This window comes from Meles meles, chromosome 4 (genome assembly GCF_922984935.1).
Source record: "Meles meles chromosome 4, mMelMel3.1 paternal haplotype, whole genome shotgun sequence".
Lineage (NCBI taxonomy): Eukaryota > Metazoa > Chordata > Mammalia > Carnivora > Mustelidae > Meles > Meles meles.
The window spans coordinates 109,582,093-109,600,526 of record NC_060069.1 but is presented as its reverse complement, the minus strand read 5'-3'; the positions used below and the strand labels follow the sequence as shown (position 1 = coordinate 109,600,526).

Here is an 18,434-nt window from a genome sequence, read left to right as displayed (position 1 = left end):
CAAAAATAAATATGTAATAGTCCCAATGACTTATTTGTTGATGGTATGTAACATAGTATTTCTGTAATTTAAGCTTTCCTTATATAATAAACTAGAGCCCATCAAAGAATTATTAAATGTTCTGAAATTTCATTAAAATTCTGATAGGCATATTCGAAGACCTAGAGTCTATGTTAGAATTTCACTACTGCTATGACCGAAACTCCCAGCACTTCGGATAGCTGTAGAGAAAAGACTTGGGCAAAGGCCTTGGGTACACAACAAACATTTTAATCTGTTTGTCTGCAAAGGATAATAGTTACTAAAAAAGTATTTTTGTTGTTTGTATTAATATATTCGAATCCTACCATATGCATAATGGACAAAACTGGGGTATTAGAAGATAGCAGGAAGAGAATGTACAAAGCACATTTTGTCTTTAGAAGATAGCTGTGTAACAATGAACTCTGCTCACCAAGTTATTCTGTTCACAAAAAGCTATAGGAAACAGAGTTTGTATTTTCCTTTACTCTGGTTTACTCTGAATTCTTGGGGCATAGTAAAAGTACATACATAATCGAGGAGCTAGTGGACATTTAAATAGTTACTGCAAGAGCGCTTCATCTGAAATTCATTTCCATTCTCTCTGGTGGCCACGTCTGTTTCAGGGGCCAGAGATGGTTCATTTTAAAATAGTTATCATGTATTGAATTTTCATAATAATGATGGATTTTTACTGAAACTGAATTGAATTATTCATCTACTGTTTAACTTTTTCCACATATTGACAATTTATTTCTTCTGATGTTCCAAAGGGGGAAAAATGTATTGGGAAAGGAAACGTTTAAGCTTAACGAGTGCTCTGTGGAGGACATAAGAAGTTACTTCATCCATCGGCTTTCGAGAACAAATTAGATAAAAAATCCATTCCAATTAAGTTTAGGGATTATCAACATTTATTACTTCTCTGTAACAATAGGAAGATAGTAATGGTGGTCATAATTCAAATTTATTTTCAGGATTTGGGAAGCCTGCCACCAAAAATCTCATCCAATATGATCTGACAATTAAAATTTAAAGCATTTAAATTATACCTCTCACTTCTTCAGCAATGGAAAAAAAAAAATGAAATCCCAAGGAAACCAAAAAAGCTCATCTAATTTCAGTCTTTAAAAATTACTATCCATTTTTCTAAAAATTGTGACAATTTGTATTTGATATGAAGGAATAACTTCCCTCTCTAGTAAGAGTAGTAGACATTTGGTTCTTCTGATATAACAAATTGCCTCTCAGTTATTTATCTTCTCAATGATACCGTTTTATCAACAAATGTCTTAGACACCACTGATGAGCAAGAAATGCTTTGGTTCTCTTATTTTGAAATATGAAGCCCTAGATGCAGAATGTTAGTAATTCTGGTGAAGAATACTGCAGAGTGTTGATAATTCTAACCAGGATCACTCATGTAGACAGCTCTCTGGTGAAAATGAAGATTTGCTCCTCTTTTCCAAGTATTGCATTTTCACCTCCACGTGATACTCAAAGAAAGACACTAAAACATTTTTTGGATCTTTCATCTGTAAAGAAGGAAACACTTCACTCATAAAATGCTTTCCACTGATTGACTTGACCTTGAAAAGGAAATAGCACATAGAGATGGCCGAAGTGCTGGGCAGTTCTATCCTCAATCAAGAGCTGCTGGAAGGCAGGAAGGCTAGGCCACCAGCCACCGTTCACCCCTACGCTGTGTGCCAAGCATCACTCCAGGGATTCCGTCTCACAAAGGCAGTGAACTCACAAATAAAGTTTTAAAACTGGGATTTGACTTACTGAGTACCTCATGTAAATCAGATGAGAGAAAAGAAAAATACTTGAGATTACAGATTACTAAATCAATTACGTAAGGGAAGAATCATCCCTCTACTTGAGTACATACTAATATTTCAATATATGCCACCCATTTTTAATAACTGTTATATAACTCAGTGGAGCTGCCTCTTCAAAGACCAAGGATGTCTCTGTTATGAGGAGAACAAACAACTGACAAGAAGAAGAAAAAAGACACTATCCCTCACAATCTTATTCAATCTAAGGAAAAGTAAAATAGTTTCTGATTTAAAAAAAATAGCTAAGAGAAATACTTTTAGTGTTTTTTTCTTCTTTTTACTTTAAGATCTGATGAGTAGAAGTAGGTAGCCTATCTAGAAGGGAAATGAATATATACTAGTCTTTATATCATGAAGAAAATTCTAAGGAAGGTTCGGTAATACTTTGGTGTCCGAGCACTGATTTTCTTCATGAGATATGTGCTTAGAACTGATAAAATGCACTGAAAATAGTGTATTGAAAATTGATGAATTAATCACCACAATAGGTAATATACAACAAAGCTTTATTAGGCTATGACTTGTTTTTGGGGGGCAGGGTGAGAGAAGGGCAACAAAATGTTCCGTTAGATTTACTAGCCAATTAATTTAGCTAAATGAATTTCTGAATAATGAGAAATCTGCATCTTTTAGTACTCTCTGAAAATAATGCAGAAAATCGTATATAGGAAGAAGAGGCTTTGACCAAGAAATCAAGGGTTTTTTATTAAATACATGTGATTCAGCTGCTTAAAAACAAAAACCACACATGATAATGCTTATGCAGGTATGAGGTAATAAAATGCTGCCCATATGCTTACCGAGGAGGAGGTTTTACGTTATGGCAATGAGATGGTTGTGAATTCAGGGAAACAGGATGGGATGAAGGAATCTTGTATTCATCATCATCTTCCTCTACTGGGTCTCTGGTTTTCTCTGAAAGGGAATTTGCTAACGGGCCAGTACACCTACCAGAGAGGGAAAAAAATCCAGTCTACTTTAAGCATAACAATTCAGAACAGGCAAGTCAGATGTGATATAATCAAATCAAAGGAGCCATTTTGTCACTTGTATTCATTTTTCAATTACAGGCTAACATCAGAAGGACTGTTCTTCTACTAAATATAGATGAAAAGGATTTTTCAATCTTTTGTTAAGATTCTATTGATGAAATAAAAGAATTTTCATACTTATAATTTTAAATGGCACAGTAAGAAAAACTAGTATCCTGTCAAATTAAATAAAAAGGTCTTGAAGTTAAAAGAGAATGTATAAAATTATCTAAACCAAAGCTATTAAAATATTAACATTTTGTTCCAATTTAACTTAAATGGGTAAATTAAGATAATAAATATATACACATGGTAGTTTTATATATTAATAAAGTCTTTATAGAAAGGTCAAACTTTCTGTCTCTTGTGAATATTACCTATAAGCTGAAAAAAAAAATCCAGTTCAATTAAATGAATTCCTTCTCCTGTGAAGTTCAAGTACAATTCAAATTGTTAATTTTTTTCCCCAAGAACTACTAAGAACTAAAAATGATTGGAACAATTAGAAGTAGATAATAAGCAAACTTATTAAGTCTTTGAGGTATAGTACATTATTTTTATGGCTTCGATTCTCTGGCTAAATAAAAAAGAATGAAGATGAGTACAACAATCACCTAATACCGAAAGAAATTTTCAAGTATTTTACTCATCCATGAGAGTAAATAAAAAAAAAAAATAAAGCCAAACAAGGAAACAAAACCTGGCTGATTTTCACAGTTGTTGCTAATGGAGTTTAATCTAATCCTTGCTTATGCAAGTTAAAAATATAAAGTAGTAACACATGAACCTACCCTAACTTTTTGACACCCAACCAATTTGCAAGACACTGTTGGTATATATAAACACAAAGCTTTTGTTAATCATGGTGAAACCTCGGTTTCATTAAAGGTATATATATATTTTTTTAAATGTCTGTGACTGCAATTTTGAAGCACCTTCTGTAGAGGGAGCAAAAGTCCTTTAGTATATGTGCCATCGAGCCTGAAATAACTTTTTCATTTCGATTTCTTCTCGCTAGTTAGAATGAGAAAAATTTTAAGGGCTTTTCTTTGTGCCCTTTACAAGAAGACATTGTGAAAAATGTAAAAGTTTTCGTTTCTACTAGTATTTGAATCCTAAGAAAGTTCATAGATTAAAGAGAAATCTCTCCTAAGACTTTTCAAAAGCATATTTTTGCCTGTCTTTGAAGACTTTTTCAGTACTGATTTTTGAGTTCTTGTTTGTTTGAAAAATCTCCAAGTCCAAACGACAGTTTATAGTCAGGTGAAAGCAGTGACACAGTGACAAAAAGCCTGCGGTCACTGCCCAGAGCCCGAGCTAATGACCTGATTAACGACCTGAGGGTTACACCTCTTGTGGTGTAACCTTAGAAGTATGTATATTCCAAATGAAGGCGCAGAGTACATGGACTGCCAAATGGAGACCTGATGGGTATTGGGGTAGGAATTTCAAACATGACCTTTCTACGAAGTCTTATAAACATGGACATCGATTTACCTAACTCAAGGATCAGAATGGGTTCTATCGACAATCAAACAATATATATCCTTTCTATATCCTAATATACTTTCATTCATAATGAACCCTTTTTTCCTTTGCAATTCAAGCATATCTTGTATAAAAGAAAAAGACGTATTAACCAAATGTTCAACAAAATCAGTGTCAGAAATCTACCATCTGCCTGTTGTGTTACTTCCAAAGATTTAAGAGTTCCCAAAGAAGCACAACACATTGAGACAAGAATGGATGGTTTCTGAAATCACATCTGTCATGCCTGAGTCTCTTCGGTGATAAAGAATTTCATCTGGGTAACTCCCGCCCCTACTCTTCTGCTTTGCTGCAAATCAACAGATGGAATATTTCTGAAGAAAATGAAAAGAAAAGCCCACCTAAGATTTTATGGAATAATATAGGCTTACTGCTAAAATTTACTAATCATAGATTATTAGCTTAAATGGATTTTAGTGGATTATATCCAGAAGTGGAAAATGTCTTCAACTGGCATTTGTATCCAGATCCAAAAAAGTGATTAAATATCCCATTTATCACCATTTTAGTAAGTTTGAAAGTCAAATTTTATTTTTCTTCTTTGTGTTTTTAAGGCAAACTTCTTGTATCAGTATAATATTCTACTTCAATAAGCCAGTTTATGAGAATATCATTCTAGTGCATTTAAAAAAATTTTTTTAAAGATTTATCTTATTTATTTTACAGAGGGAGAGAATGCATGGGGGAGGGGCAGAAGGAAAGGGAGAGAGAAATTTTAGCAGACTCTGTGCTTAGCAGGGAACACAATGCTGGGCTCGAGCTCGCAATCCTGAGATCACAACCCAAACTGAAAACCAAGAGTCAGATGCTTAATGGGATGTTTAACCAGCGATGCCATACAGGTGCCCCTCCTTCCAGTATATTTTATTCAGCATAAATTTTGTATCAAATTAACCTCATCCAGTTTTTTTTTTAAAGATTTTTATTTGTCAGAGAAAGAGAGAGAGAGAGAGCACATGCACAAGCAGAGGGAATGGCAGGCAGAGGGAGAAGCAGGCTCCTCGTTGGGCAAGGAGGAGCCCAATGCTGGACTCGATCCCAGGACTCTGGGATCATGACCTGAGCTGAAGGCAGATGCTTAACTGACAGAGCTACACAGGTGTCCCTAATCTTATCTAGTTCTGAAGGTAAAAATAAAAGCAGTTTCTATCATAAAAAACAAACAAACCCAGGAATGTACAGTATGGACTTTGGGTTGATTATGTGTCAATACAGGTTCAGCCATTTTAACAAAGGTCCCACTATGGTGGAAGATGATGATGGAAAGGCTAGGCATGTGCGGGGGTAGTCAGTATAAGGGAAACTGCTGTACCTTTGCTTTAATTTTGCTGTGAATCTTAAAAAAAAAATAAAGTCTTTAATTACTCTAAACTTCTCTACAACATGAAGTTTTAATAAAAAAGAGAAGGTACAAATAAGATAAAGAATTTGTATATAAGATACCAAAAGAGAAATCTCAATTCATATAAATAATTACATTATTTGTAGTTATATGTGGGATTTTTTTTCCACTTCATAAACTAATTCAAAAAGTAGGTTCAATTTTACTTGCCACTAAGTAAGTGGTAAAAAAATTAGTTTCACAATTTTCATTGGCTATCATGTATGTTTACTTTTGGCAGTGGAGAAAATACCTAACTTATGGGACACAAGAAAATTTTCAGTCATTGATGTGGCTTCTGAGAAATATTTAGGATATCAGAGGAACAAAACAGAGCAAATTATATTTGGCTAGTTCCAAGTTAAAGCTGCCAAGTAAACCATCTTATCATTTACACCCATTACTTCATTCCCTTTATGTTATCATCATACCCAGAGCGGAGTGCTTTGCACTGTGGCTGTCATTCGGAAGTTAATATGCTGGTAATGTACCAGGACACATCCTCTCAAAGATGCACAGCCATTCTCTTCCCAACCTGCACCTCTTGTTAAACCCACTGTGTGTTAGTTATCGGAGCCTTCAGTGAGAAACACATCCATTTTCTGCAAGTGCACACTTGAAACAAACCAAGAATATATTTTCCAACGCTGTTCTTAGTGATTTGTACATTTCAAAACAAACTCACAGACACACTCCTCCACAGCATTTTGTATTCTTGGTGTAAAGCACATAATCAGAGGGGTGACCTGCGTATCCCACTGGCTTTATGTATGTAACTTATAACTCAAATACCACCATTGCCATGTACTTCCTTTCCTTCAATTGAATAATTCTTGATAACTCACTTAGTCCATCAACTTTTCCAGAAAAAAGGCAAAGTAGAAATATTCATTTTCACTGACTATGAACCTCCTGTGACATTGCCCGACAAAACAGTTTTCTTTCGACTTTAATTTGTTCAATTTTACGTATTTGGTACATGTTCTTTCACTGACGTTGTGTTTTCTATATATTCACCTACACCTGTCATCTATTTCTGTCCTGAACTGCGAAATACTAAAGGGTCTACAAAGGGCTGGCATGGTATGTAACTGGGGGAGCACTCACAGCTTTTAGACAAAAATGGGTGATTATCTGAGAAACAGATGACCAAGCTGTTAAGGGGAAAATAATGATCATTTTTTGGATTCTTTCATAATCTAGAAAAGCATTTTAATATATTATTTTGCTTGTTTTCTACATGTAAGAATGTTTATTTAATCATATCTGAAGGCAAGGTTTTAAAAAATAACTTTTCTTAAAACTGACTCTTCAGAACCTACTGTATACATTAGTCCATATTTCTTGTATTAATTATCACAAGCCTAACAGGGAAAATACTTAACTCCCAGAAATCATAGCCCTGGTAAGTGGTGACACTAAATAAAGGTCTATTTGAAATGATGGCATGTATGCCACAAAATAGTAACTTCCGCAGTATATCAGAGTGAGTTTTATAATACATACTGATTTCGAGGGTTCTTTCAGGACATCGAGAAAAGTTGGTGTGGCATACTATCACGTTTAACAAACCTTTTTTTTAATTATAAGCATTTCATAGACTTGAATATAAATTGGAGAAACAAATTTTAAGTTGTATTTTTAAGTTAACTTATTCAGAACCAATGTCCACCTCTAAAATTTTTAGGGGATCTGCTTTAGAAATCAAAAAGAAAAAAAAAAGAAATCAAAAAGATACTGAGGAAACATATACTCTTCTTGAGAATCTACTTTTCCAATATATGTTGTACATGAACGACTTCACGATGATATTTAAAGTGGTATCATTCGTAATCACCAAAAACAAGAAACAACCCAAATGTCCCTCAGTGGAGGTGGATAACCAAGCCACAGTATGTCTTATAATGGAATACTTAGACTGGAGCAATACAAAGAAGAAACTATTGATACACTTGATAACACGGATGAATCTCAAATGCATTACACTAAGTAGAAAGAAGCCAAGACTCAAAGGACTAGGTACCACATGATTCCATTTATATGATATTCTAGAAGAGGCAAAACTATATGGACATAAATCAGATGGGTAATTTCCACGGGTTTGGGATGAAGGGAACTGACATAAGGCACGAAGGGACTTTTTGGAGTGATGGAACGGTCCTGTACCTTGATTGTGGCAGTGATTATGTGGCCATGCATTAGAACTCACAAAGCTGAATTTTACTGTACATAAGTTATGCTTTAACCAGGGAAAAATTTCATTTTAAATTAAAAATTCATTTTGGCTCACTTTAAATATTATAGATAAGCATCTTTCACAAATATGCTGAATATTCTTAGTGGCCTTCAAATAAGTTATTGAATTTTATTTGAAATGACAGAGAAATCTTAACAGAAACTAAGAAATGTTTGAATGTTATGGAATATGCAAAGAGGCTCTCACTTAAGATGAAAATGAAATCTCATTCTATCCCTACGTGTTTTCTATCAACGGATTGATATGTTCATGGAGAAATGGAGAATATACGATAGACTATGCCACTGTGAGACCAAAAAGAAACAGTATAAGGAATATATTTTACATTGTATATTTAAATAGCAGCCAATGGCTCACCTTTCTTTCTTTCTTTTTGAGATGGAGAGAGGGAGAGAGAGAGAGAGAGAGAGAGAGTGTGAGCAGGGAGAGGGAGAGAGTCTCATGCAGGCTACATGCTCGGCACAGAATCCAATGTGTGGGCTCGATCTCAGGACCCCAAGATCATGACTGAGCTGAAATCAAGTCAGACACTCAACCAACTGAGCCACCCAGACAGCCCTAATGGCTCACATTTCTAAGGCTACCTAATTTTTTATGATCATAAATGAGTTCTTTTTGTAAATTATAAGTAACAGGTTTGTCAGACCACTAGGGCTACTGTTATATCAGTTCTCATCATAGTTTTTAATCAGAGAAAATTAAAGATTAGTGGAATTAGTGGCATTCCCTCTATCCAGATTATAGTCATCCACCAAATATTGCTTTCCACAAAAGATGAGAAGGGATTGCAATTCTGTGTGAATTTAGAAATTATAACACTATAATAAAAAGGAGAAAATAATATTCATATATCTTTTGTACACTTCCCACACATTATTGCTTTTTCTGTTGAGACTGGTTTAAAACGATAGACTTGAAACCCTCAACTGTTTTCAGCAATGTCTCAACAAGTAGGTTGTAGGGATTCACCAGAAAACCTACATTAGGATGGTTTAACTGCTTTGCAGGAGATTTGAACACCTTTTTTTTTTTACATAATCTCATGGATTTACAAATTAAGTCTGAGTTTCAAATATTAAGTCATATCAGTAGGTCCAAATCAAATGCACAAGCATTCTGCACAACACAACAAGAGAAGGATGCCACAGCAATCACAGTGAACACAATGAAAAGAAGGACCCTCTCCACCATCCCCTAGGCATCATGTCAATTGTTATTTATAGAAGACTGTCCTCTTCAGAATAGTGCACCTTTCCATTTACTCAAGGTAAAACAAACAAAAAGTGCAGTATCTTGGCAAGCCTTAAAAAGATTTTAAGGTACTAGAGGAAAGTTGGTTCTGAAACTAATAAAAGAGCAATCATATTCAATTCACTTGCTAGGATTAAGAAAATAGAATAGCTCTTAATTACAGCTTTACTTTCCATTAAGAAGTTTTCTACCATATTTTCTTGTATTTAAATCAAAATACTGATTTCTTATCACTGAGAAGGGATTCATGTAAAACCGAAGTATATATTGTCTATACAGATCCTCAAGTGAACAACAACAGAACATGTTTTCCTGCTCTTTTGATGCTAAGCACACGTAATAAGCCTGGTATGCACTATCCACAAAATGAAAAATTCCAGTCAAGCTCATTCCCTTTAAGTGTTTGTTTGTTTGTTTTTAAGATTTTACTTATTTACTTGACAGAGATCACAAGTAGTCAGAGAGGCAGACAGAGAGAGAGGAGGAAGCAGGCTCTCTGCAGAGCAGAGAAGCTGATGAGGGGCTCGATCTCAGGACCCTGGGATCATGACCTGAGCTGAAGGCAGAGGCTTTAACCCACTGAGCCACCCAGGCGCCCCTCCCTTTAAGTGTTTTTAAATGATGATGCGGTATTTGTATTAATGTCTCCTGTGGCTTAGTACCTTTTTCTTTTCTATGTCATCCACTTTCTAGTTAAAAACAGAGCAAAACAAAACAAACCTCCCCCTCTACCATGAATTCACCAGATCATTTCATTCACATTGATCTAGCTTTATAGTTTTACACTTTGACTTATACACAGACCATTCTGGCGACTGTTTAAAGACAACCACAGTCACATGCGCGTTCACACACACAGATACTGATGTTTGGAAGCGTGATCTCTCTGGGAGCAGTTGAGGCGACATTCACAAAGCTACATTTCTAGTTTATTTTCCCTTGCAATTTGGCATATAAATGGAGATTTTTTTATAATAACCTATAATGCTTACTAAAATTTTACAGCAGTGTTCTAAACATATTTTCTCCAATTAACATTTCAGGGGTAACTGGTATAGTCTACTTCAAACTAATACTTCAATAGTTATCAATCTATCTATCAAACTAAATTTGAGCATTCGGTCATATAGAAATAAGTTTATTGGCTTTCAACAGCACCTACTGAAATACTCACCTGAACATAATACATGTTTTAAGCATAGATGGCATGTTCAACTGTTCCCTCAAAACTTCTACTTTCGCGCGCGTGTGTGTGTAGTACGCACCCCAAACTCAGCAGATCCCTAAGTCTCAATTTTACACCTCTGTCCTGTTCCCACATCTGTTCTTCACCAGTCTCCCTCTTTGGAAAATGGCACTGATTTACTCTGTTTCTTTAGCCAAAAACCTATGTAGGGGTTGTCACTGACTATCATACCTCGCAGATATCCAGGTTATTAACAGGTACCATTTGATCAAAATACGCCCCAAAGCTGACCCAGTAACTCCATCACCGTGACTCCAAACCCCTGACCATTTCTGACTGGTCTACCGTATCAGATGACAACCATAGTCACCATTGGTCTCCCTGCTTTCATTTCTGTTGTCCTAGAGACAATTTTCCATAGAGCAGCCAGGGAAATTCTTTAAAAATGCAAATCAGTATCACGTCATAATGCCAATCAAAACTTTCTGAAAACCAAACCAAAATTCTCATCTCAGCTTTAGAGGCAGTGTACTATTTAACCCTGGAATACCTTATTCAACTCTAGTCAAATTATTTCAAGACAAAGATAGTTTAGTAAAAATTTATACTACAAAGTAAAAACAATCCACATAGGATTTTTTCACTCTCCCCTAGACAATAATAAGTACCCATGCTTTAAGCTTTTATTTAAAATTTTACACTTATAGCTACATATCAATGATGTTAAATAGAAACCATTTAGAAAAACTATTTAAGAAAAAAATAAATCTATGTACATTAGTACAGTTTCAGCTTGCTTCAACAGAACATTTTTAAAAAAATAAATTCTATATTCTTCTAGGTCTCAAGATAAGTTATACAATAAAAGTCACATAACTGCAAAAATACAGTTTCATAAGAAAGTAACACTATCAGACAGTAGCCTCTTACATCAAGTAAATGGGAATCATGATAACATCAAATAATTTAACAACTACACTTTAGTAAATATTTATAACAACACAATGTACATTTAAAAAGGTAAATGCTAGCTGCGACTTGACTGAATTCAACACTGGGATTTTCAACATTTGTGAGAACTGTAAGTCTATGTTAGGTAATTTGTGATTTTGCTTTGGGCTGATTTTGAAACATGCAGAAAAAGTCTAACACGGAATTAGGTACTTGAACATCCAACATCCCGATTTCATTCCTATTTGCTGAGACCTCTGTTCTATGCCCCTCTTGTGCTAAAGGGCCATAGTCATTGGACTCTGGTTATATATTCTAATGAGGCCCAAGTAGACGAGACATAAAAAACAAAACCAAACAAAACTAGAGCAGTAATCCAACTCATACTGGCTTCAGCAAAGAGACACAAACAGCCAACTACAAATGCACACCTAAATTGCCAAATGTTTCATATATAATTAACATTATAGATGAGCACCCCTTAAAAAACATATTGCACAGAATCTAAAAAGTTGAAGCTCAAAAGTTGATTTTGGAGATCGTTTAAGATAAACAACCCCTTCATTTATCAGATGGAGAAAGTGAGGGCTTGAGAAGTTACCTTGTTCAAAGACAGACAAATACTTAATATGCTGGAGTCAGGTCTGATTATTTAATGTTCACTTCAGAATTTCATGCTGGTTTTATAATAATACAGCCCATAAATGATTAAGACAAGTGCTTATTAAAATGTTAAGTAACAAAGAAGGGCATGACATTATCTCTACAATATAATGTAAATCATGTAAAAAAATCTAAAAAAAGTCAAAATGTTAAAACTCTGGACGTTGATATTTTGAGTATGCAGACGCTTATATTTACACATTTGTTAATTTTCTTTTTTCCTACAGTTTCCATATTTTATACAATGAAGAACTGCTACCTATATAGTCAGGATAAAAGACTGAAGATATAAATGTGACATTAAAAGTCAACACTTGTATTGTTAATTATGGTTAATTTGCAGCATGCAAAAATCAAAAACTAATTTGCTGTTAAATCTACATTGTTAAAATATTTCTCTGGGTAAGGCAACTGCACTCTTTCTGAGGGAAAAATCAAGAATAAATGGGGATAACATATATTCACACGTACTTATAAACTGAGGGACTAGAAAAATATTAATAAAATACATTATGCTATGAATTTATTCTTAACTTATAGGAGAAACAGATATCTAATATTAAATATATAAGAAGGAAACTACAACTTCTGCTTCTCATTCCACTCGATGGTATGAATTTAGTAAACAGAATATACAAATTTAATTTCTAATTGGCAAATTTTTATTTATTTCATTTTCTGAATTATCAGAGTTAATTGAATGTAGATGTTTTATTACATATGTATATCTATCTACCTATCCATCATCTATCTATATCCAGAGTTCATGTGAGGCTAGGATATCGTAAGTTCTTATTGATTTAGAGCCCACTATACAGAATATGTACATTTGCTTCCAACTTTTATGTCAGCTGCATTATCTGGCAGTTCCCAGAGAAGTTACCACTGGAGAATACTCCAATTAGCTTAGTTTCCCACTGTCTTCTGAATGATGTCACATTTCACACTCTTGCTTTTCTTGTCCACTCCCTTTTTGAACTGTGTCTATTCTCTACGACTCAGGAAACTTCCATCCTCTCTATGAAACATCCTTGGACTTGGAAAGTCTGTAGCAATCTTTCCTCCAAGCATAAGTAAAAACTAACAAGTTAGAAATACAATTTAGTGCATAATGTTCTCTGGGGATTTCATGTATGTTCATTTTATTTTCTAAAGTCGAGTGTAAATTTCTTGGGGGCCGGGATTTAGCTTATCCTTCCTTTTGTATTCTTATGTATAGGGGAGCTCAGTGACCAGCAGAGGAAGGACTAAATGCTCTAAGACTTTCAGTCAGAAGTGAGATCTTAACCAGATAATCAACCAAGCAACCAGGTACCTTTGCTGTATTCAATACACAGCAAAAAGAGTAAGGTGTTATGGAAAAATCAGAAAATTTAAGAAAAAGTTTTTTGCCTTTAAAACCTTAAAATGTTTTTTTTTTTTTTTAATATGGAAAAACACCTTAAAATTAGAAGACAGTGGAGCAGAGTTCATAGTTAAATGTGTAGGACATAAACTGTAGGAAGAGAAATGAGAATTAGTCTTACCACTTACTATCATTGCTAATGAAGATGTTACACAAGCTTTCATAAAGAAATACAGCCTGAGACATGGACCTTTAGAATAAAGATTCTGAAAGAGTAGTGCATAAGGGGAAACAGCTTGAAAAACTCGCCAAACCAGAAAAAAAAAAAAAAAAAAAAAAGACAAGATTGGAGAGCAAGCATTAGGAATTATTTTAACATTTTAGTTGGGTAAAATCCCATGGATCTTACTGCTAGCAGAAGAGCAGAGAATTAACTTAAAAGGAAAGAAAAAACAATGCTGGGTTTTAAGTAGGAAAGTAATCTGGGGAAAGCAGAATTTAAATTCATTCAGCTGTGTAAACAAAATATATTAGAGAAAAGGCAAGTACCCTAATTTAACATAAAGAGAAGGAAAATCGGAATCAGAAGACTTGGTTTTATCCTGGTTTAACTTGGGTAGATCTATCACTTAACTGTCCATTGTGTCCTCATGTCCCCATTTTTCAAATGAGATAACCCGGATTAATTTATTTTTCAGTTAACTCCATTTTAAAAATCTGTTGATACGAATTCTAAGATCATGATGTTTCATCATATGTAAGATTCATTCTTTCAGTTGTCCCGCTAGGAGGCATCGGGAAAGATGAGCGGATTATAAAAAAACTTTCAAAGAACAATCAATGGAATTTAGTGGCTGAATGGGTTTGGGAATTGGGAAAACTGACAGACTCAAAGATTATTTTCTGATATCACACTGGATAGTTGGGATAAATTGACACCCCTCAGGGAGAGAGGTAAACTGGAGGGGAAAGCTCATTGTGCTACTCTGTTCTCTTCTGGGATACAAAGAAGACAAGTTTTCTCTCCCTGAGCTCCTTGCCTGAAGTTTAGGTAAGTATCCTAGATGCTGTGCTTCCCAGCAAAGAACCAGGAAGGATCCTGAATTCTGGTATATTAGTTTATAAAGCTGACTGGATCATTTTTATTGATGTGTTTTTATTCACCTTGCACTTTCTGTACTGAGTACCTCACATCCACTACTACCATCACTTTATGCACGGACAAGAGATCGCCAAATTCAGCAGAACTCACTTGATGCTAGGGAGGAGAGTGGCTGCGGGGGGAGGAGGAGAAAGCCGGGGAGGAACGTCATACTCTTCACTTCCCAGGTGACCGTTGGAAAAGACCTGAAAGGAAATCAAAGGGCTAGTTTAAAATTTAACTTCTGGAGGACCTAAGAACAGTAGCAGCTCTTAGAAAAACTGTAATTTTGAAAAGCATGGGCAATGTCAGTTTATTTAAACAAGTGAAATATCATATAATTTACTTCGGAGTCAGTAGCACCATAGCGATCATTCACCATCACCCAAAGGAGTACAAAGTTATACATAAAAAATACAATACAACATGATACTTGAACACACTGAGAAGGGATATGTATGATAATTTCTATAAATCTGACACAGGTAGCTAGATACACAGACAGTAAAATTTCCCAAATACCAATCAGTTTTTATGGAAGTTACCATTCTCTATAGGATTCCGTGAAGAGAAAATGGTACAGGTGCAATTCTTCTTTCAATTCTTGCAAATAAAAGTGTTCTAAATTATATCTCTCTGGGGTTAACAGAACATTTTTAAACTTCTTGATAAAATAGTACATGAGTACTATCAGAAATGCCTTTCATCTTGCAAGGCTGAAGCTTCAACACTATGGGCAACGAGAGACCAGTTCTGGCTTTCAAAGTGCATGCAATTTTAAATGAAATTTTCCATGTGAACAGCACAAACTAAAACTGTTACCTTGCTTATAAGGTACTGTAGAGAACTGGTATTTAATTACTCAGGGTAAGAAATTCCAATTTCTAGGTTTCTCAGTTATACTACAGAGACTGAACAATTGCTTGTTACTAATGCAACAACCTGAAATTAAAGTGATTTAAAAAAAAAGAGAGAATAACATTATATATTTATACACATAAGGTGAAATGTAGTTTAAAATCTTCAAGTAATCATTAAAGTTTTATCATGAGGCCCTTACCTAAATTCTTATTAATTCATAATTAAAAGGCAGGCTAATGAGGGGGGCAAAAGGCTGTACTATAACCTGAAAAGCCCGACCGCCCATCAATGACCTACCAATTTCCTTTCCTCCACTGGTATTTCTAAAATGGTATGGAAGCTTTTAGAATGCAAAATGTCCATGCCCTTCTCTATCAGCTTAAAATAAGAAACATAGTTTAAAGAACACATTTGAAATATATCAATGATCGCTCTTCAGAGTTATACAATCTCAATCCTAAAGCATTGAGGTATCACTCTAAAAACTAGGACCTATGCTGGAGTTCCATTCTCTCTTTTGCCTGTCTGCCTCATTAGAAGTGATATTAGAGTTACATGGTGACAAAACCGCTTCGCTCTGAACTACGTGCTCCCACCTGCACACATTCCAGTAGACTTAGAATCATTTTAGCTGCCACAACCTGAGTAAGTGCAATAAATTACAGGTTGAGCTAAAAATAAATATTTTATGTTCTTTGGGAATCTGAAAAGCCTGTTTATAAATAGGAGAAAAAAAAATCATTCCTCAAAAGTGTAGATTGATAGCATTGATTGAAAGAGTTTACACTGAAACTTCACGGATTCAGGCCTTCTTATTTATTTATTTATTTATTTCCCCTTAAGAGAGGCAAGGGAGTTTGGGGTGGGGAGTAGGGAGGGGCAGAGGAAGAGGGAGAATCGTAAGATCTCAAGCAGGTTCCACCCTTGGTGTGAAGCCCCACAAGGGGTTCGATGTAACGATCCTGGGATCATGACCGGAGCCGAAATCAAGAGTCAGACACTTAACCAACTGAACTACCCTGGTGCCCCAGATTGAGGTCTTATTCTTTAATTCTTTAACTAAGGAGACATCTTTTTCTTCTGCCTTCCCAGCTGACCGTCCCAAAACTACCACAACTTTATTGAAAATGCCACCAATGTAAATATTCGGATCCAATTACTCTTCTGCCAAAAAGCAGTAACAACAACAAAAACCTTTAAAACCTCTTTCCTGTCTAACAAATTAAAGACAAACTGGGGGTTGCTGGGGGGAGGTGGGATTGGGAGAGGGGGAGCGGGCTATGGACATTGGGGAGGGGAGGCGAACCATAAGAGACTATGGACTCTGAAAAACAACCTGAGGGTTTTGAAGGGTCAGGGGTGGGAGGTTGGGGGAACAGGTGGTGGGTGATGGGGAGGGCACGTTTTGCATGGAGCACTGGGTGTTGTGCAAAAAGAATGAATACTGTTACGCTGAAAAAATAAAAAGGGGAAAAAAAAAAAAGACAACTGAGTGTAGAACTCAGGACACTATTATTATTGGTTTCAATCTGCACTACTGTAATTTCATCTACCCTGCCTATCATCTACCCTGCCTATAGTCTATGTTGTATCCATCCCAAATGGACTTCCTTCACTATGTCCATTCTCCCTTCCTTCATGCTATTCCTCCCTGTCATGTTTACAGAAACACCCTCTGATCTTTTCATGTCTATAAGCCAGTGACCTTCTTGCACACAGCTTTCTTTACACCTTCTTTTACACTGCATCTCAATTAGATCTGCTTTTCTTCTTGAGGAGCCCGTATTGTTCTTTATGAATGCTTCTCCTATGCCTTATCTTTTAGTGAACTAATTGTACACCCATCTCATTCTCACTAGACTTTGCTTTATTTATTTTGTATTTCCCCTGGTGTCTTGAACATTCTAAGTACTCATAGAGCTAAAAGAGGTTGAAGAAATAAAAAGACATTAGGGGAAGCTTAGACTTATGGAAGAAGTTAATCAGAGTTATCTGATTAACTTTTTATAAATTTTAGGTTATCCTAGATTAATACGTTTCTACATGCCTCAAGATAGCATCAGTGCAAATCTTGAAGTTTGAAATGCCTTCTTCTGATTCAAATATTGTCTAAAAATTAAGCTTAAAGTATTTAGGACCTTTGAGATACAGGGAAAAATGCATGCTTTTGTGATAATCTTAGGACAATAAAGACAAAACTTTTTATTTGTACAAAACCCCAAATGCAATCCCTTTTCTGTATCCCATGTATGTGAAGCCACAAACACTACCCAAAAATATCACTACAATTTGTCCTTCTACAACGTCAGATTGGAAATAACACCAGTGTACATTGAGAACTTATTTCTTGATAGTCCTTCCGATTTATAGATAAGCTTGAGGTCATTCATATAAATATGTGCCTCTCCAGCAAAAAGCAAAAGCCACAATCTCAAAAAGGGGAATCTTTCTATGTATTTATCTAGCAGCATCTTCTAAAGATTATTGTACACAGGGTCATTTTAGAATAATGTCATTTGAAGTCACATCATAAGTCAGAGATAGTTTTTATCATAGTAGAAACAGCAGTATTCTTAAACTTTCAAGAGGAACAAATAAAGATACTTTAACATAATGTTAGTATCTGGATACAAGCAGATAAATTTCAAGTGTCCAGTGATATTTTAAAACATACTTAACGCAAATATTTTTTACCTCAGCTAATTTATTTTTTATTATTTTTTTAAAGACTGCATTTATTTATTTGACAGAGAGAGATCACAAGTAGGCAGCGAGGCAGGCAGAGAGAGAGGGGGAAGCAGGCTCTCTGCTGAGCAGAGAGCCCGATGCGGGGCTCCATCCCAGGACCCTGAGATCACGACCTGAGCTGAAGGCAGAGGCTTAACCCACTGAGGCCCCCAGGCACCCCTTACCTCAGCTAACTTAAACAAACAAACAAACGACCACCAACGATA

General features: G+C 35.3%; 1 protein-coding gene across 4 annotated transcripts in view; it reads right to left on the bottom strand.

Annotated features, from left to right (window-relative positions):
- Nucleotides 1-18,434, bottom strand: part of CBLB (Cbl proto-oncogene B) — a 222,857-nt gene that overhangs the window by 36,577 nt on the left and 167,846 nt on the right. For all 4 annotated transcript variants that reach the window (XR_006818015.1, XM_046002091.1, XM_046002092.1 and 1 more), the window contains exons 13-14: nucleotides 14,731-14,825; nucleotides 2,666-2,812 (exon numbers count right to left, since the gene is read on the bottom strand). Coding sequence is in view for 3 of the 4 variants with exons in the window: in XM_046002091.1 (XP_045858047.1) it covers nucleotides 2,666-2,812; nucleotides 14,731-14,825 (242 nt within the window). In the remaining variant the exon portion in view is untranslated. The remainder of the gene's footprint in view (nucleotides 1-2,665; nucleotides 2,813-14,730; nucleotides 14,826-18,434) is intronic.